This window comes from Anomalospiza imberbis, chromosome 7 (genome assembly GCF_031753505.1).
Source record: "Anomalospiza imberbis isolate Cuckoo-Finch-1a 21T00152 chromosome 7, ASM3175350v1, whole genome shotgun sequence".
Taxonomy (NCBI): domain Eukaryota; kingdom Metazoa; phylum Chordata; class Aves; order Passeriformes; family Viduidae; genus Anomalospiza; species Anomalospiza imberbis.
The window spans coordinates 11,390,342-11,410,823 of record NC_089687.1 but is presented as its reverse complement, the minus strand read 5'-3'; the positions used below and the strand labels follow the sequence as shown (position 1 = coordinate 11,410,823).

Here is a 20,482-nt window from a genome sequence, read left to right as displayed (position 1 = left end):
ATTTTCTTCCACAGAACCCAGCTGCATACTCAAAATTAATATTGAATGGAGAGCAACAGAGCCTTCACTTCACCCTGCAACATCAAGGATTGACTCTTGCTTTTAACTACACCGTGAAGGAAAAATCAGTATACAGCTTAATTGTTTTTGAGGCAGAAGGAAGCCTATCAAGCCGCTTAGTGAGTGTGGGAGTGAAGTGTAAATACAGTATTAATTCAATGGCTGTGATGCTACAATGGGGTAATAGGCTCATTAATTCATTTGCTCAGTTGCAATGTCTGTCTGATTGCTCTCAGATGCTCTAAACTTCATTTCTTAGCTAGAGGCACTGGATCTGTACACATTTCTGCTGGTTGATTAATAGAGGCGTTGTGGCATCTGAGAGTTTCTGGGCACACTTTAATCCACTGAGTGCTGCAGTGGGAGAGCAGAGTCATGCCTGCTAGGCAGCAGAGCTGGAGAAAGCTGGGGAAACAGAGCCAGGGGTTTTCCCCCAAAGATGGCTCTATAAAGCAAAGATGTTAAAGAGGCTCTAGGGCTGGCCATGGAATAAAAGCATCAGAGGAATGATTCTGGAATTAGTTATTGCAAATGTTTAGTGAAAAAGCACAGAAGGCCCATTTGTTTTGCTGAACAGAATAAATAATTAAGCTCATTTCAGGCTCTGCAGCAGAGCTGGCTGTATTTGGACTTTTGTGTATTTCTGCAGCAATCAGAGAGGGGCATATGGGATGTGTAGGGCAGATTCTGATATCTTTTATGAGTAGCTGTATCCTAAGAAGCTCCCTTGAAATTCATGGTGTTATTGCACATTGTGGCAGGTGTGTAAATGCCATAAGAATCTGTCCTCATGCTAAAATATCCATTCTCTTTGCAGTTCCTGAGCGTTTTACCTTGCAGGGTAGCCACACCAAGCATTCAATATTATATAGCAGAAACCATATAACTTTTTTGAAATTAATTTAAAGAATTTATTTTGTCATAGCATCAAGGTTCTTTGCTGATGATCAAACTTTATGGTTTGGAGTCTGGAGCTCAGTATCACACAAAGTTAAGTTTCTCTGTGACCCTGAAAGCTGTGTGCTGTTTCCTTAAGAAATGGATACTTGTGATTTTCATACAGTCCTCAAGAAGCAAAAGCTTGCAACAGGCTTGGAGCACAGCAATCTCAGAGCTCCAGTACATCTATGCTGCCCCAGCTGTCTAGACTCTGCTTAAATTAATGCCCACCCTGGCACAGGCAGGCTCTCATGTGCTGGGAAACATCTGTGCTGTTGGGTGATGCTATTGACCTGTCATTCACAGCTCTAGATAAGGGAGATGTGGAAGACAGCATGGTAAATGATACTTCTCCAGCGTTGCAACACAAGGAAAGCAGTGCCAGCATCACTGCTGTGTTGCAGGGCTCACCCTCGAGTTACCTCCCTCACTGCTGGGTTTGGCTCACTCACTCAGGTGGGAGTGCTTTCCTGGAAGGATCATATCTGAAATTGGTTTCTTCTCCTTTGTGGGCTGTTGAGTAGGCAGGAAATGAATTTGAGAGCTCTGGGGATCATCAGTGAAAACGAGTAATAATTTGGCTGGTCTGTCTGCAACGAACTACAGTATTCATCCCCGTGTGTCTCCCATGGAAAAAAAAATGATGTTGGCATTTATTATTTATTGCTCTGACATTTATTGTTCACTGTGGCTATTTATTATTTAGGGCATATGTTATTTGTGGGTAGCATATTACTCTGAAGTACAATAGACATTAATAGATACACTGAAATTCTGGATCCTTGGTCTCAGAAACTCATCAGAGTTTTTGCATCAGAGAAAAAAGTGTGGAGAAAGGGCCAGAAAATTTTGAGAGAGAGCCAGTTTCTAAAGTCCCTTTTGGCTTGACTGGCTGCCGGCTGTGGGCAGTGCAAGTTGAAATTGCCCTGCCATCTTCAGTGGACATGGCACAGCTCTGGATTTCTACCAGCCAAGAGCTTTGCTTTGTATTCTTTTTTTGTGACATACAACCTCCAGGGCAGGGCTGTGTCTTAACTGTGTTTTTTCAGCATCATACACCAAACAGGTTTCTCCAATGAATGTTGATTATCTGTCTAGCTGCTGTTCTAGCTGTGGTCTCCAGGAGAGTCTCTCACTCCCCAGTGTGTCCATCCACATGGCCATTGCTGAGCACACACAAGCATCTTGGTTTCTCCTGCTTTCTGCCTGCACATTACAACAGTTTAATCTCTTGAGTATTGAGGATAAGGGAAAGCATGAGTGATGCATGATCAACAGTATAGTAACCTAGCAGTTCCTCTCGCCTTTAGACTTCTGTGAAGTCTATGAATATGACAAGAATCAGGGTCTGAAAGTTAGGCATTTGTAGATTTTGTAGGAGTAAGGTGCTCAAGTTTAATTGTAACTAGTCACTAAAAGATGATAATGCTCTCTTGCCATCTCAATATCAAGAAAAATACTTTTTTTTGGGGGGAGTGTTACATGCCTCAATAGAAGGGTGACTGGCTGAAACCCAGTAGCCTTTGTTACAGAAAGATGAGGAGAAAAGGTATGATCTCATCTTAAGCCCTTGGAGGGGATGAAATTTTGCCATTGGCTTCATTGTACCAGGGCTCCCCAGCTGTGGCCTGATGTAAAGCTTATGTGAGAGTCCAGTTGATTTCTACTGGCTTTGCAGCATATGTGTAACTCTGCAGACACCACTATTGTCTGCCACACATTGTAAGGCAGCATTAATAAATATGTTTGATGTTTTTTTCCTTCCTCTCTTTAGATTACAGACTTGGAAGCAAAGCCAGAAAATGGTTTGGCAGCTGTTAGGTAGGAATGGCTTTTTTTGAGGATTTGGCGGTGGTTGGCTGGGGGAAAGTGCTTTTGTCTAATGCATCTGTATGTAACACAGCCCAGATGTTCCCGGGTTGGAACCTAGTCCACACTTCTCATGCAAGACTTGGGTGTCAGCTGTGGAGGCTCGACAGAGTGTCACCTCCCACACATGCCATGCAGAGCTAAGAACTATTGCTGCTCACTGCCTAGGATAGTCTGGGCTGTGATGGCAACATAAAAGAGTTCCTTCCTTGGAAAAGTGGCAAATTCATCTCACTGATGAAAGGGAAGCAGCAATTTGGACAGGAGCTGTTGCTATGTCCTTTGCAAATTGGCCAACCCATAACATTCATCCAAATTCATGTGCAAGTGTCTACTAAATTGAATGCAGCAACAATTTTACATCCTCATAAACAATTCAGCTGGGCATTGGGCTCTGCTTAGTCCACTCTTCCTAATTTAAGCTACTCCATTTAGTCCATAAACACTCCTGTTCTGGTTTGTGCTGGCTGCTGAGGTGCAGAAGATGCAAACTTGCAACAAAAAAAACCAAAACAAACGAACAAAAAAAAAAAAAACCACCAAAAAAAAAAACAAAAAACAAAACAAACCACCAAAACAAGAACAAACAAACAAAACCCAAAAAACCCCCAGCCCTCCCCCCAAAACAGGATTCCAGATAGACTTTCAAGGGGATTTGGACAAGGTGAAATTAGAAAAAAAACAAAACAACAAAATGAACCCACCACAAAATAAAACCCAAAAAATCAACCAAACAAAACAAACCTTAAAACCAGTGTCCAACTCCTTTATCTGAAAGCCTGTATAAACAAAGTAGGAGAGCAGTATCTCTTCATAGCCCTGTACTTGTGAAGGTTTTTACTGACTAAACTTGATTGACTTGATTTAGTCAGATATTTTTTTATATTTTCTTGTGGAGAATTTTGAAAAAATCCCCAGACTTTCCATTTAAGAATTTGTAAAGAAGTTTCACTAGGAAGAAACTATTTTTGCACTAAAATTTACTTTGGTTAAGCACTTAACTAACTTCAGGGATTTCCCCCCCATTTAAAGAACTGAAAACCAAAATATCTTAAAACATAGGTCAAATGAAAAGTGTTTCATTTTACTATCAATTTTTGAATTGCCAGAAGGAAAGTGTCTTTTGTCTATGAAAAAACACCAAACAAACTGTTCCCATATAAGTTTCAGTTTTGATGAAGATATCTTATTGTGCTAGAAAACTCCTTGCCACTGGTAGAAACTCTGCGCCAGCATGATGCACCTGCTCATCAGGATGCACAGCTTCAGAGTTTCCTGTGGTAGGCTGACACTCTGTCCCCTCACACAGCCATGGAACAGTCACCATAGTGTCATAGAATGGTCTGGGTTGGAAGGGACCTTGAGATCACCTCGTACCAACACCCCTGCCATGAACAGGGACACCTCCCACTAGACCAGGTTGCTCAAAGCCCGATCCAACCTGGCCTTGTACATTTCCAGGGATGAAGCGTGCACAACTTTTTTGGGCAACCTGTTGCAGTGCCTCACCACCTTCATAATGAAGAGATTCTTCCTAAGATCTAACATGATTTAACCCTCTTTCAGTTCAAAGGCATTCCCCCTTGTCCTATAACTCCCTACCCTTGTAAGAAGTCCCTCTCCAGCTCTCTTGTAGGACCTGTTCAGATACTGGAAGGTGCTCTTAGGTCTCCCTGGAGCTTTCTCTTCTCCAGGCTGAACAGCTCCAACTCTCTCACCCTGTCTTCACAGGAGAGGTGTCCCAGCCCTCTGATCATCTTTATGACCTTCTCAGAATTTGCTGCAATCTTTGTTGGTCTCTGAGATTGGATTGCCAGGAGGTTCTAGACCACAAAAAGTGAGGGTCACTTTTCATAGAAAAGAGAGTAAGAGGGTAAAATTATGCAAGAGGGAAAATAAGCTTGTATTGAAGAACTAGGCAATGAATCAGACAAATATTTTAGTAACTTCCGGAAGAGACTCTCATAAACTTTTGGAATTACAGAATGCTTTGAGAGAGTATGCAAACTTCTAAAGTGGCTGCAATTATGCTTCTTCTGCCCTGTGTGACAGGTCAATGAAATATGGTTTCTTTGCAGATTCATTAATGGTTTGAGCCAAGATGTCAACCTCACCATCAATAGCAAAAGGTTCATTGCTGTTCAGAAAAACTACAGTGCTTCTGAGTACTCACTGCTGGAGAGGGACATGTAAGTCTCTCTTCCTGAGCTGAAGGTCCTTGCTGAGACATTTCCTTGGGTACAGAGAGACTTTTCTCAGCCTAGTAGCAAACCTGCATTGCTATTTTCTTGGCATGTGGTTGTGGGGGCAGATGTTTGTAAAAAGCAGGATTATCAACTCAGTGCAGAGCAGGTGCTCCAGGCCACTCATGTGTGTGCAGAAGTTTTTATTCACATTATGTGGGGGCTTGGAGGGAAGAGATTGGCCATTCCTGTGCCAGTGGAGTAAGGTGGGACATGGTAAAGTGTCCTCTGCCATTTAGTGCCTGCTTTATTTTGTTGCTCTCTCAGGCCCAAGCTCCTGGTGTCAGGGTGCTCTCAGGGAAAGGCCAGTTCATATTCCATGCTACCAAGTGTTAGTATGTGGGCTGGTAAAATCAAGTGGCATTACATGGCTTTGCAGGCTGGGCTTGTTAGACAGGGGCTCCATATGGCCATGGTTTGGCAGCACTGGAGTTGGCTCTTGTAGGGTATTTCTAGCATTTCCAATGTTTCAAAACAGGCTTCATGGCTTTTCTCTGCATCAGCTCCATCCAAAATATTTATTGCTGCAATTTAGTAGGATGCAGCCATTGTGGCAATGCAACTGAGCCTCTGTGCCATCTCACACATCCAAAATCAGAAGAACAAATATGAAGGCTAATTTGCTCTATTGAAAGGAAACAAAGTTGCTTCTGGGTCCACATCTCTGTGTTCCTGTTGACTACTTGTATGGCCTGTATTTCCTGAAGAAATGCAGCAAAATTTGGGAGGAAAATAGACCTAAGGGGAGAAAAAAAATTATATCAGCACTAAGAAAAAGCATAAACCATTAAAAAATGTTAGCAGTGGCCTGGGTCATTACGTAAATTCCAGTCAGTGACTAAGTGCTTCTGGAAGGATAAGATAGCAAGAACTCCAGTGATTGTCTGATGTAAATGCTACTGCATCTTTACATTTTGCATCCTCCCTGCTCCATTTCAGGGGCATGTTTGATAGCTCTGCTCTGTGTTCTTTGTTTGTGGAACTAACTGGGAAATACTGTCCTTCATCCTTTTATCTAGATATAATAATGGAAAATGCATAACTGAAACAGGAGAGTTCCCCCTGGAGCTGGGGCTGCTTGACTTTGGTGCCTCATACACCGTTGTGATAACTAATGTAAGTGTACCTATGATGGTAACACACTCCTGTTCTACTCTCTGGTAGTGCTTTTGTTGCTGTGTTGTTGGCTCTCACTTGCTTTGTCCACTCTCTGATCCCTGGGCAGTAGCCATCTGAAGGCAGTCTGTAATCAAAGGGATAGTAAAAAGTTTTGGTATCTATGTAAGCAAGGTGCGTGTGTATTTGTTCCACCTTACACTGTAATCGTGTCAGATTGCATGGGTTAAAAAGAAATAAAATCTTTTCCTTGATAGAAATCCTCCACAGAAAATCATGTGATCTGTGGTTTGTGCTGGTCTCATGCCATCCTTGAGCAGTTAACATTGACCCAGAGCACTGCAAAGCATTATTACCACCTGCCAAGAGCTGACTCTGCTTGTGGTCTTTAAAATATTGTACCTGGTGGTGCCTCACACTCAAAAAAATTGCAGAAACAGTCTGCTCTATCCTCACATTTAGCTTACTGAACTAAAGTCTGATCTTCCAAGATTTTGTAAATTATGCACAGGGGGAAGAGGGACAAAGTCTTGAGGGAGGATGTTGGTGAGGTTGTACATCTGTTTCCTCCTCTTGCTATCTGTACAGCTATTTTGGAGCCTAGTGTAAAGTCAAGGCATAGTTTTCTGAATAGGCTAGCCCTGATGGGGTCTGAGCACTGCTGAGAGCGTGGATTCCTTTCCCTGCCTGCCAACCTCTCAGACACACTGCTTCAACCCTGGTCCAGCTGGCTGGAGCCACGGAGATGAATGTGGTCAGCTTAGTTCCCATTTAAATCTTTCCACCACAAAGGCACGCAGACAAACTGGGTCTGACAGGACACACTGCTAAGCTGCCCTCTGGGACTTTGGCTGCTGTGTTGTGATGAGCAGAGCAAAGTGTTGTCAGCTACTCCCTGGCAGTAGCATCTCCCTGTTGGGCAATTAATGGGAGCTGTTTGTGTCTGAAGAGTCCAAATACGTCGGGGGGAAAATATAGCTGTGAAGCACCTGGCATTTTTTTTTTCCAATTCCAGTAGCTGGAGTGGGATGTACAGCCCTGGAGGGAACAAGCAGATGCTGCCATCTGTGAGTGCAGAGATTTATGTACATAAAACACATACACTTGAAGTGATGTTGGCCAGACCCCTCTTCCATGGCTGCAAGCCTCTTTCACCAGATGAGAAACCAGATAGAGAAGTTGCATTAAAAATATAACACTAAGAAAATTGCCCCAGAGCCTTTGGTAACAGAGCCAACTGAGGTAAATGTGTCCCATGTCACTGTGCCAAGGATTCCAGCTTGTGGTCCTAACTGCATAAGTCCCTGCTATAGCCCTGGCTGCTCAGGGTGGCTCTGTGCCTCAGCCTTTCTGAACCCTGTGCTAGTACTTCAATATTTTTCATCCTCTGTTTTTCCATCTCTCTCTGTGGTTTCTGCCTTCTGTAGAGAGTTAGTTTGCTTGAGGCCAAGATCACTTTTAATTATTGCAGTGATTTGTACTGAGTCCTGCTCCTCTGCCAGGAGTGCCATATAGAAGAACCAAGAATACAATATATTAGTCTGCTAATGTAGCTGAACTGTGAAACTTAAATCATGGGGATGCTGCCTTCTACCCAGCCTTCCTCAGTGTGCAGTTACAGCATGGTGCTTGTGACATTTCTTTATGGGCTAAGGAGCAATGCACAGCACTCCTCTCACCCCTTTTAGCCTGCTGAAATACAGTCTCTTGATTTGCCTCCCTGGCAATGATTGGTGATTAAGAACATCTCGTAAACATCCCTTGTATTTTCCCAAGTACTCTCCTTAAACAAAGGGCATTCTGCCTGAAGTCATTTCAATCTAGTGTTTTCCTGGCTTCTAGTCAAATCTCTCTCAGCCTCTGAGCCTCTGTGCATCACAGGCAGTATTAATTACACCTGGGAAAAGAAACAAAAATAATTAGGAATACAGCTTCCATAACTATCTGAATAGATCTAATATGGAGCAGTCTTTGCTACTCTTGGCATTCCTGAGCTGAATTTGTTTGGGTGTCAATGATATCATAGGGGAGTTGTACAGTGCTGATAAAATGGGAGCTGTGACCACATGGATTCAATGAGCACTTACCCTCTCATCCTTTTTTGACCTTGGGGTCAGCAGCAGGTCACAGGCTCTGTACTGAAGCCTCACAGGCTTTTCCCAGCCCCACTACAGAGGACAACTTGTTGGTTTGCAATGATTCAGGGAATTCTTGCGGTACCTAAATGAGCTGGAATGCTTCCATCCTGCTCTCTCTGCCTTGTCCAGCAGGAGTCACCCTATTCCCAACAGACTTGGAAATGGCAGGTTGAGAGCCATAGTTTGCTTCAAAGGCAGAGCTTTTTTTCAACCTCTGCTTAAAACTTTGGTTTTTGGTAAATTTGCTGCTGTTGTCCAGACTAAGAAAGATCTAATCTTCAGCAACTAATCAGTGTGCCTTTATTTTCCTGCTAGATTTCTGGAGGTGCTGTTGAGATGTGGAAGTCAGAAGACATCAAAGCCAACAATGTCCATATGGCCTGGCAGTTACCACAATATTTATTGATATCTGCTGGGGAGGTGATGTTCTCCATTACGGGTCTGGCCTTCTCCTATTCTCAGGTACTCCGCTTAAAGATAAGGGCCTTACAAATAGACTTCAAGATTTATTTCTGCATCTGTCATTGACTTGTCATACTTCTTTGACATGACACTAACAATATTATCTGTCCTTCAGCTGAAAGTGGGATTGTAACACAGCTTGCTGGGTGCCCTCAAGCTAAATTAATTCATATTCTGAAGGTACCTGTTCTCAATGATACTTGGAAATATCCTTGTCTGGTAAGCCTGAGAACACAGAACAGAACTGGATAGTTAGTGGGAAAACTCTGAATATTTTTATATCAGGGTTTTCTCCTAGTGAAGTATTTTGTGCTATGTGTTTTCAGTGATAAAAAGGCAAGGTATCTCAAGGGCTACAAGGTGGCATGAGGGCTTAGCACCTGCTTTAAATTGAGAAACTGAAGGGGTCTAAGCATGCAAGGTTGTAACAAAGGAGGAAGGGGTAATGAACCTGGAAGGGATGATTTGATTGTTGTCTGGGGAGGTCGATGAGAAGAGAGGACTGAGACATTACATGGTCAAACAGCTACTGAAGCTGCTCAAATCTATCCCTGGAGTAAGGTGCAGATGTTTATTAATGAGGATGATTAATGCAGTGGGATGATCTGTAATGGGATGTGAAAAATTTGTCCTCAGCAGGAAATTTAACAGCATGATCCAGTCTCTTTTCCAAAGGTATACAGCCACATAGCACCAGACTCCAAGCTGCAGGGCTTGTGTGGCTCCTTGGACATCCTGATGGTACCATTTCAGATGATGCAGGGTGGGGATGACCCGGACTCAGCTCTGCAACAACAGCATCTCCTCCTTCTTCATGTGTCCTCCTGTCCATGTTTTGAAAGGTCCTTGTATGCAGATGTTGAGATTAACCACAGATTAACCACTCCACACAGAGGCAATTCCACCATCTCCTCCTAGGCTGAGCCCACTGACACCTACACTGGGCAGGATTCCAGAGGGTGAAGCAGGGCCGAAGGGCACAGCGCAATTCCCACTGATCAGGCCCTTCTCCTCTTTTCAGTCTCCAGCCAGCATGAAGTCGGTGCTGCAGGCAGGCTGGCTGCTCACCGTGGCTGTGGGGAATACCTTTGTGCTCATTGTTGCTGAGGCTGCACCAATGGCACAGGTATGATTTGGCTCTTAAAACAGAGGTCATGCTTCACAACAGGCTTCTGGTGCTTCTGGATGGCCATGTCCTGGTGCACAGCTTCTCTGCCCAGCCCCAGGCTCCTGCACCTGAGTTGACAGCAGCTCACTCTGAGCTGTCCCCCAGCCCCTGCTCTGTGGGGCCCTCAGTGGTGCTCCTCTGGGGAGCACTGGCCCTCCCTGGGGCTGGAAGTACCTGACCTGTGCTGGTAACTCTGCTGGAGCTCAGCTCTAGGCAAGCTGGCTGTGTCTGGACCTGCAGCCTGGGCCCAGTGGCAGCCACACGTTGAGTGCTCACTAGAAATGAGACCAGTGGGCTCTCAGTTCTTCCTCAAGGGTCTCGCCTGGGGAATCCTGCCAGGCTGCCTGTGGCATCCCTGAGATGTCAGGCTTACAGGGGGAGGTCGTGGTGCAGAGGTAGTTTAATTCAGGCAGTGAAACTTCAGGGATGATGCCATGAAGGTGTGAACTGGGGCTTATTTCTGGCCAGCATGAATCTACCTCTCCCAAAAGAATCTTGTGGGCAAAAAGCCCAGCTGGATATGTTCCAGTCAGATTTGTAAGAAAAGATTTAATGAAACCAACTCAATCTGTTTTGTTTCAAGAGGTATCACATATTTGTAATTACATTATGTGTACAAGCATTTACCAGAAAAACAGGATGAGAAAGTTTCTATCTTGTGAGCCATTTTGGAAACTTAGAAATAATTTTCACCCAGCTCTTTAAAAAGCACTAGAAAGTGCAGAGATATCCTCCAGACTGAGAGTCTGGGGTCTCCTGACCTGCTGTTCTTTTTTCTTTCCTAGTGGGCTGAATTTGTCTTGTTCACTGTTCTCCTCTTTGCTGTGTGCATTATTTTCTCCATCATGGGATATTTCTATGTCAGTGTGGATCCAGAGGACCTAGAAGAAAAGGAAGAGAAGAGAGAGACCTCAAGCAGAGGAAACATGATTGGTCTTGTTACTCAGAAAACAAAGCTCTAACACATCATGGGTTGGGATTTTTTTTTTAAACTCAGTTATGGGAAGGTGAAAGAAGGGTGGGGACAGTGTTATTTTATTTTAGAGCATTGCAGTCTTTGTTACTCAAAATGTAACCACCTTATAAATGGCACCAAATGGCTCTCTATAAAAACAATGGGGGTCCTGAAATCAGAGCAAAACTTCCTGGGAAAGCTCCTCAGGTATTAAAAGCCCTTATTAGTAATTACAGTGTAATTTAAAACCTGCCCATCTTTTTAAGCATGGAATGCTTTCCTATGATTTTGCCTTAGACATATATTTAGGGCAGCAGGGAGGAAGGGTGGAAGGAATGCCATATGATACAAAACTCTGGAAATGTTATGAGAGAAGAAAGAGGAAAAACTACTGTAGGAATTAAGGAAGAATAGATGTTAGCGACAGAAGGATTTTTAATGCTATCATCAAGGACTGTAAGGGTTACACACAATCCCAGAGGATTTCATCATGTAACTCTCCTTAGGAGTATTTCATCCCATTATTGCATGTTATGAATGGTTGTGATTTATGATTTTCACCTTCAGGCTCAGAAGTAATAACAGGGAATTAAATTCTGCAGGCTAAAATATTCCCAAAACACTGCTGACGAAGACAAGCATGCTACCACCTCTCCCATTTTTTCCCTAGAAGTTTTTAGCAACTGATGGTGTTCTTTGATTAGACATGATTAGAGAATTGGTTTATGCTTTCTTATTTCAGAATTCCAGACAGTTATTTGCCATCTTCCTATACATTAAGGCTTTATTGGGCATTTCCTTTTACAGCACCTGTCACTGCAAGTTAGGCTATGGCTGATTTCTTATCTCATGCCTCAGTTATTCCCCACTGGGAGACAAGTTGCAGTAGTTTCTATAAAATTCCAGGCATCCTGCAGTGAGTTATTTACAAGGATGCACTTTACCATTTTTTTAGTTTACAAGAGGAGACCATGGCATATGAGATTTTTCTTTTTCCTCCTTGTTTTTCTGTCTCTAACAGACTTTGGATATAGCAATTTTATTGGAATTGTGATATAATTGTCTGATTTTCCTCAACTGCGTGAAGCTGTGATTTCATGTTCTGCATAGGAGTAATTCAACCACTGCTGATCTACTAAAACTCCTGAGAGAGTTCTGCCTTCCTCTGTCACTTCAAGGCCACAGTTGTAACAGGTCTGGCCTAATTTAAAACAAGGTTGTCAATAGGATCTTCAGGTTCACAGAGAATAGATTTTAAATTATGCTTTTCTATTCCATCTTGGCATTGGCCATAGGTGGTTGCTGATACTTAGATTCAGGAGATCACAAAATACATGTTTAATTCCTGTTCAGGTCAGTGCTAGGAAATACACTTAGTTTGACACCTCAGCTCCTTTGATGTGCTGCCAGTGTGTGTATTTTCTTGAGTAACACTAAAAAAACACAGCTTTTTGGTTTTAACTCACAGCCTAAGATTGCTCCCTCTGCTTCCTGTCCTAAGTGGGCATGGACTTTCACCACTAGTTCTGCATAAGCTCCTGCCTGCTGTGAAGTAGCATCGGGGGTTGTGCCAGAGTGGGACCATGGTCTCATCAGATAAGTGAGAAGAGGCTGCAGATGTGCACGCAGAAGCACTTGGGGTGGCTATGTCCATGCAGAGACATTTATTAAGCTGTGGTGGCTGGATCCAGGCAGCTGAACCGTGAAACTCCATGCAGAATGAAGGGCATTGAACACCACCAATTAGGTCATCCAACCTGCTTCTCAGAAGCCAAATGAGGATTATTCCCCTCTGTTCTTTCTGGTATTGTTCTCCTGCTGTGATTCTTTGTGTGGGTTCTTTCTTCTCCAAGCATTGTTATTTTCCTAATACCATTTTACAACACACTGTGAATCGGCTCAGAGGCTGCTGAATCACTCTGCTGTGATGCTGTTTGACCAACTTCCAATTTGAAGCACTAATAGAAAGCATTTCTTCCTCCACCCACTGCAAACAAAACAAAAATCCCCAAACTGAAGGAATGGCCAGGCTCCAGTAACACTGAACAAACACAATTTAGAATTATTGGAGCATTTAATTTTTTATAAGCCTTGAATTTAAAAGTATGTTGGGGTTCGAGGGCATATGTGGTGTAGAGACAAATTAAAATTATTGAAACACTTTCCTTGGGAAGCATCTGTAAGCAGTTCAAAGTTGCATGAGGGAAAGGAAGGTATCCAGATCTCTAGGACTACATATGCTTGAAAACCTCCTGATTTTTTTTTTTTCCTTATTGGCGACACTACCAGAAGCTGTCACAGACTCTGAGCTTTATTTAAAGGAATTATTCCAAGCTCATAAAAGATACATTTAGGATGTCATCTACATCTGCTTTTTAGTCTCTTGATGCCAAATTGCCCCTTTCCAAACATCTCCATGTTCCAAACCGTCACCATAATGCTGGTGGAAGGAAAAATTGCAGTTCACAGTTGGGAAGATTATGAACAGGAAGGCCCTGCTACAAAAAAAAGTGCTAACATGAGGCTGGGGGCTGCTCCTGCAGCCCCTCCCAGGAATTTCTTGGGGGACTGTAAGGCTCTGTTCACATTTCTCTCAGAGATGAACTGGTTACTTCTTCCCACCTGCTCATCATCACCTATTGGAAGCTTTTTCCTTCTCTGATCTGCCTGCTTGTTTGCTGGTATGATCCTTCCCCACTGCTTCAGCTGCTGTTGTAGCTTTGCTAAAGTGGACCCATTTGGAATGCACCAGCAGTTTGGAGGGATTTCCACTGGCATGCTCACAACCAGCCAGGAGCAGGCTGGAGGCTGTAACAATGAGCTGCCCCTTCTGTAGCTGGAGAAGGTGGAAAAATAGCACATTCAGCATAGCACTTCTCCAGTTTTAGAGCCACAACTCCATCCTTGGAGGCCTTGCATCACTTTCAAATGGACTCAAGACTGGATCAAAGGGTTGAGACTTGATTCCATGGAGTAATGAAATCTCTGGGTTTTTCTTCCATATGGTCACCTCAGAGAGGGGGCCATGCTCAGCTCTTCATACCCAATTTTAGAAAAATATTCTTTATTCCTCATAATTCTTTGCTTTAGGATCACAGGGAGGCTCCAAAGTAGTCACAGTGTATGTAAAGCTGAATGAACCTCTATAGAGAAATAGCAACCTGCTGCCTGTCCAGCTTCACCTGTCACTGAAGATTCTCAGCTGTTGATGAAACTTTCCCTGGCACAGATTAGGGAAAGCTCACTCCAACTGACCTACAGGAATTATCCTCTCTAGGTGAGGGACACGGAAGAGGTGGTGGGGAGCTGTAGATGTGTTGCTGCACAAACCTTCCTGGAGATTGCAGGGGTTTGGCTTTGCTCTGTAAGTATCTGTGTTTGTCTGTTTCTCTGAAAGGTACTTTCTGAGGAAGATTTTTTTGTGCAGAAAACTTCCCTCCATTTGCACTGGCTGTTGCCATTTTTCCCCTTAGCAGGTTGTAAGTGTGACCAGTGGTATTTCCAATTTTACATGAGATAAGCATAAAAATGAGATTTCAAACTGAGCAAAACAACATTGCTGTCAGTTCCTTACATTTACCTCTTTCTGAGGCAGTCGAATGCCTTTAGGTAGCAAGTTCTCTGTGCAGCTCAAGGGGCTTGCATCTCTCTTTTCTTCCATCTTCCTTTCACCACAATCCCAGAATTCCAGAAGATGAGCCCCGGAAGGGCTGCATGGGACTGGCTTGGATGCAGCTGGTGTGTGCTGTCACCACTGACTGGGAGGCAGGAGCCTGGCCAGGTCAGGAGCTGGTTCCTCTCTGGATACCCACATGGGGCCTGGCAAAGTAGACTGAGGCAGAGCTGGCCCTGGTGGAAGTTGTGGTTTACTGGGCAGTGACCTAGGTGTGAGTTTTATTGTGAAAGTGAAATGTAAGCAAGTGAAAGAAAAGGTTTTCACTTTACTTGGCTTTGGCCTGAGGCCTGAGGCAAGGAAACTGCAGACTGATGGACAGGGAGGAAACAAAGGGCTGTTTGGTCAAGGTCTTCCCAATTCCTCAGTGAACAGCTGAACTTACATTGAATTAATTGCAGAGAACATGAGATGAGAGAAGAGGAAAGCTCAGATGATTAAACAGTGGATGAATTCAGGTGTTTAAGACAAGCACTCTCCTAGCTGGTGGTGAAGGGCCATTGGGGGAGACGGTCACCCATGGTTTGAAAATGGGTTTGGCATTCCAGAATACTGCAAAAACCAGCATGAAGACCAGCACTGGTGGATCTGCACTGACCAGAGGAGGAGGTGGCTTTACCCTGGCAATGTCCCCACAATCCATGGGAGCCACCACCTTGGCTTAACCATTGGGACAGGACAAACAGCTGAATGTTAGTACAGATGTGATTGGCACAGGAGGGAGAGCTACAATTAGGGGTGGTTCACAAGTTTTAGCCAGGGTTGTACACAGAAGGATAATCTCCATTTTTCTCTGCACTGAATTTCTTTTCAGAGAAAAGAACCACTTTCTACAAGAACCACTTTCTAGCACAAACTGCTTAAACTTGGGAGATTAGCACCATGGCAAATATCACGGCTGCTGAATTTTGGATGGTACCAGACTCTGCATTTCATTATCACTACATTTGTTATTGTGATACAATTTTAAAACAGCATTTAAGAGACGCATCTGGTCCCAGATGTTGACAGATCTGGCCAGGGTTTTGCATGTTGATAGCTGGATTCACTAGCTGTTAATAGCTAGTCTTGCATAACCATGTGTGTGATAAACCTCTCATGTTCAAGTAGATGTGGGGCCTTTAGAATTCTCCAGCAATTTAGAAAAAAAGGCCCCAAAGTTCCACATGAAGCTGGTTAAACATGAACTGGGGCATTGCTTCCTTGAGGGAGCTTCCCATGTGCTTTGTAAAGCAGAGACCCTCATTAATCTCCTGCAAAGTGCTCCCCAGAGAGACAAAAATGGGAGACACAAACATTTTGCCGTGAGAAGGGCTCGTGTTGCCTAATGGAAAATGCATGAAAGAAAATAATTGCTTCGCTTAAAATCCCTCCTTCCTCACCATCTCAGGTGGACAACGAGGACGGAAACAAGTTTCTTACGGAGCTTTGTATCAAGGATCTGTTGCATCTTTTCAAAGTCTTTCATGCTGTGTTTTGCCAGCAGATCAGCATTAACCTGGCTCCAGCACCTGTAGATCAGAGGACTGTCAGGATGTAGAGCAGCCACACAGCAGGCTCCCACAGTCTGCTGATCAACTCTGATCTCTTCATTTTTAATGAATAGTTGTAGCAGTTAAACTGCAGGGCTCAGTCAGTCAGAATTGCTCTAAATTTAGGCCAAAACTAAGGACCTGAGAGAACTGTAATCAATAAGATAAATAGCTAAAGTCTCAAAAACCTGCTAAACCACTGACTTAGGGCTTAATTAAAATTTTAATATGCTTACAGAGAGTAAAAATATAAACCTGAATTTAGCAATTCAGTCAGAGCAATGAGGAGCTGTAGCTGGAATCCACCAATGTGACAACTGGCAACCAAGATGAAGATACACAAATCAAGCAAACATTCCTCTTTAGATTATTTCTTGTCATTGCATAGCATACATTGTACAGTCTGCTTTGCCTGTCCTGTTGGATCTACCCATGTGTATAAGGAAAAGAAGCTGAAGTGACTTGCCATGTACCCTTTCCAAGCTGCAGCTTGGTTTTCCTCTTGTTGCAGACTCCCAAGTTAGCTCCCTTTGCTAGCAGTCAGCCCCCTCAGTCCCACATGCTGATCTTCCCTCCCCACAAGTCACTTCTGTCTGATGACTTTGCCAGCCCTCAGGACCGTGCTTATTTCTCCACTCATGCAGCCTCTTTGCTGGCAGCTAAAGAGTGTTTGGGAGCTGTCCTTTGTTTGGGACAATGCTGCCCACTTTGCTGCATCCAGAAAAGCTGCTGACCCATAGGAGAGCTGTGTCTGGGCAGAGACCATGCTGAGCCAAATGTCTGGGTGGTAACAGCATCTGCCCTGGCTGCTTTGCCTCTGGCTTTTTGTCACAGCTTCGTATGCCCTGACACATCTTCTGTAGGCAAATCAGTTCAGAGCACAGGGGTTGTCCAGCATCTCCCTCCCACCTATCCTGTGCCTAGTTAGCTGCCCATAGTCAGTCAGCCTTTGTGCTGTGCCAAGTCAAGCCACAGGGACTTCTGGACTGACACACTGCTGTCACCATCTCTGGAGCATCCATTGATGCTGCCTGTGGCCTCAGCTTGCTTACACATTATTTATGGCCCTGCCCTGCCAGCCAGTTTGAGAGCCTCTTGCACAGAAGTGAGAGAAAGCCACACAGGCTGTGTCCATCTCAGCAGTGGTGTGTGGTCAGTGGACAAGTGGCAGCTCCCCTGTCACCAGTGCCAGCTGGTGTCAGTGGGGCTGGCTCTGTGGCCATTCCAGGCTTGGCCTTTTAAAAGTCAGTGTCAGTGATCTGCTGAGAGCCCTGTCCTATCACTGTGTATTACCATGTGCTGCCAGGCTTCAGCTTCTGCATCCTGCATCCTGGCAGGGCACTTTCTGCTCCTTCCTGGTCTGCTTGTCCATCCCCAGTGACCAGGTGTTGGGTAATAACTGGCATCTCCCAGACCTTGCTGTGTCTGTGTACTACTCACAAATGAAGTTTCTTCAAATGAAAGTGAATTTACTTGGAGCTCTGACTCTACCCAAGTCTGCTTGGAGCTGCTGGGAGCCTTTGTTCAGTCTCTTTCTCTGTTTAACCTGTGCATCAAAACACTTTCCAAGCAGCCTTCATGCTGTCCTCACCAAAGAAATGAACCTCTCAAAGGTACTGTACCAATATGGATTTTTTCCTGCCCAAGTTAGAGGTGTGACAGGCCAGCAGGAATCCACCAGGCACCAGGAGCCTTTCAAAAAGACAATCTGCTGTCAGTCACAGTGGTTCCCCACATGCAGTCCAGCTCCTGCTGTGCCCTGAGCTCAGTGGATGCTCCGATGCCTCTCTGGGGGCTGCAGCTCCCAGGTCCAGCACTAGCCAGCCCATCTGTGTGCCTGTCATGGGCTGCCAGTGCCAGCTTTGCTTCCTGACACTTTATACAGCCCAAAATCTGCAGAGCAAAGAGAAGACAGTTCCCTCTTCCCATAGAGTGTATTTAATTTGCACTGCTCCTTTCTCACCACAGCCAGTGTCTTCAGTGCCCTGTTATTTCAGGGATGGCCAAGGAGCTGTGCAGTCCCCCAGCTCACCACTTGGAGCAAGGGGGGGTTTGGGCTTTCCCACTCTGCCCACCCACAAGCACCTTCCTGGAAGCTCTCCTCAGATTCAGGTCCTCCACCTCTCCAAAGAGCACCTCCCTCATGAGACCAAGGATTTGACATGTTTTTAACCAGTCAGTCCTTTTGTGGGGATTAGCCAGCCTGGGTAATGTTTGCACTTTACCCTTTGCTGTCTGCTGGTTGTGGATTTACTTTTGGAGCTAATATCACTGTTTTTCTTTACGTTTTCTCCCCAAAGGTTGTCCTGAACCACCGGCACTCTCTGTATAAAATAAATAAATGGCCTTGGCTGTTTGCATGTAGATGTTTTATCTAACTTCTACCAAAACTTTGATAGTGCCATGAAGAATCCATCTGCACTAATGGTGCCTGCACAGTCTTTTACATCCCTACTGGAGCATTTCTTTGTTCCTTCCTTGCACCTTCCTTTTGTATGTGCTGCTTGTAACCAAAGGGCTTGTTCTCCATTTCTCACAGCCCACAGCACTCCTTGCTTCTGTAATGCAGGCTCTGAGTTCCCTCTTCCATTTGAGCTGAAAACTATTAAAGGCCATTGAGAGCTTCAGAACCAGCTGGGTTTGTCTAGCAAAGTATTTTTTTTTTTTAATTCTTTTTTTTTTTTTTTTTTTTTTTCCCACTGTGTTCACATCCATCACTTGCAGCTCGGGAGTGAAACACTGCTCCAGTCTTGTCCTGTCAACTCTCTCAGGAGAAGTCTGGGCTTTTAGCTTTTCCATTAAACACTTATCTGTGATGCCTTTGGTCCTAATGTTCATTGTTCAGCATCCCTTGAAGCCAGGGATTTTGGTTCCTTTCTTTGGGTTTTTACTTCAGTTTGCTCAGCATTTTTTAGCTGGTGTCACTGTATTACACCTCCTGGGATCCACTGACCTGTTGGGCTGAAAATGAGCAGAGAAGTCATCCCAGTGGTTTTAAAAGATGCTCAACTCTGAAAGGTTTGAGTGTCTTTAAAGCTTAGGAAGAGCAAGCACTTTTTCATGCTTACTGCATCCTGCTCTGTCTGGGAGGGGACGCTGCCAGGTCCGAGCAGCTCCACCATCCACAGCACTTTGTGCCTGCTTTCCTCTGGCTCTGTATTTCCTAGCTTGGATTTCTCTGCTCTTGGCCTTTCCTTGGTGGGTCTCTCACAGCTGTGATATTCACTCAGAGGTAAATATTGCCTCCAGCAATTTATTTTACTAGTCTCATGTTGTTGCTTGTGGTGACACCAATCACGGGATTTTTTTTGCCTTTTCAGTCTCCACTCTTTTTCCAGGTTTCTGCTGTGATTTCTCTTGATTCAGACTGTCAAGCTCTTGCCAATTTTGTCTTCCTCCTCATGGCTTCCCATTATCAATGCTGTACTTGGAGTCCAAGTGCCCTTCATGCCCCAAATCTGCAAGATAAGTAAACTTAGAAAATCATTAGGGCGGACTTTGACCGCTCCTGTCTCCATCAAAGACTAGGATTAAATTAAATCCCTTTGATAAACCGAGCTGATGGGCCCATTTGGAGTGCACATGTGGTATTATGAGCCTCGCGGGACTTATGATTAAAAGACACGGAAGAACACAATTATTTAGAGAGCTACCAGGAGATTGCTCTAGCTCACTAGTCACTTCTTGATCAGAACAAAAGAAGAGTCCAATTCTCCAGGGCACAGGCAGCTCCTGGGAAGTGTCCGTGGGTCTCTAATTGCTGCAGGAGGCGCGGCTCCCACTTTGATGTGTGCTGCAACACTGCGGGAGGATGCTGGGGAGAAAGCCACTCCAACCATTTCTGTCCCCAATGCACTTGGTCCAGGACTGAAACCTTCCCCACAGGTGGCTTCTTTATGTCTTTTTATGGTTGCTTGGGTTTTTTGGTTTTTTTCCCACCATAAACTGCAGTTGCTTTTGCAGCAAGATAGCGCTCAGCTGGGTTTCTTTGCTGGACTGTGATCACATCCTGAACAGCACAGGGAGCTTGGTGCAACCAGGGCTGACTCTCTGCATCACATCTTCAAGGCTGGGCTGGGTTCTGACCCAACAGGAAAAGTCGTGTTAGCTTAGGCTCTGCAGCAAGCCCTGGGGATGAGGAATGTCTGAGTGGACACAAATACAATTTTGCCTGTTTTTTTTTTTTTTTTTTTTTATTTTCTCAGGGTCAGGCTATTGAGTCAGGGCTGGATGGCATATGTAATTGTAGCAAGGCTATTTTTCTCAGTTTTTTTTTTAAGGAACATTCATGCTGCATTTTAATTACAACATTTAGAACATGTCCAAA

The 20,482-nt window shown here is 44.4% G+C and overlaps 1 protein-coding gene and 1 long non-coding RNA gene across 15 annotated transcripts in view; one reads left to right on the top strand and one right to left on the bottom strand.

Annotated features, from left to right (window-relative positions):
• The window catches only part of SLC15A2 (solute carrier family 15 member 2), an 84,792-nt gene extending 71,586 nt beyond the window's left edge, over positions 1-13,206 (top strand). For 11 of the 14 annotated variants that reach the window (XM_068195372.1, XM_068195371.1, XM_068195369.1 and 8 more), the window contains 7 exons: positions 15-179; positions 2,774-2,820; positions 4,947-5,057; positions 6,131-6,227; positions 8,681-8,827; positions 9,849-9,953; positions 10,781-13,206. In XM_068195372.1, coding sequence (XP_068051473.1) covers positions 15-179; positions 2,774-2,820; positions 4,947-5,057; positions 6,131-6,227; positions 8,681-8,827; positions 9,849-9,953; positions 10,781-10,957 — 849 coding nt within the window. In that variant the 3' untranslated portion in view covers positions 10,958-13,206. The other 3 variants (XM_068195379.1, XM_068195376.1, XM_068195380.1) reach the window with 3 other exon arrangements.
• LOC137476935 (uncharacterized) overlaps positions 1-20,482 on the bottom strand; it is a 280,782-nt gene that overhangs the window by 126,155 nt on the left and 134,145 nt on the right. The window lies entirely within an intron of this gene.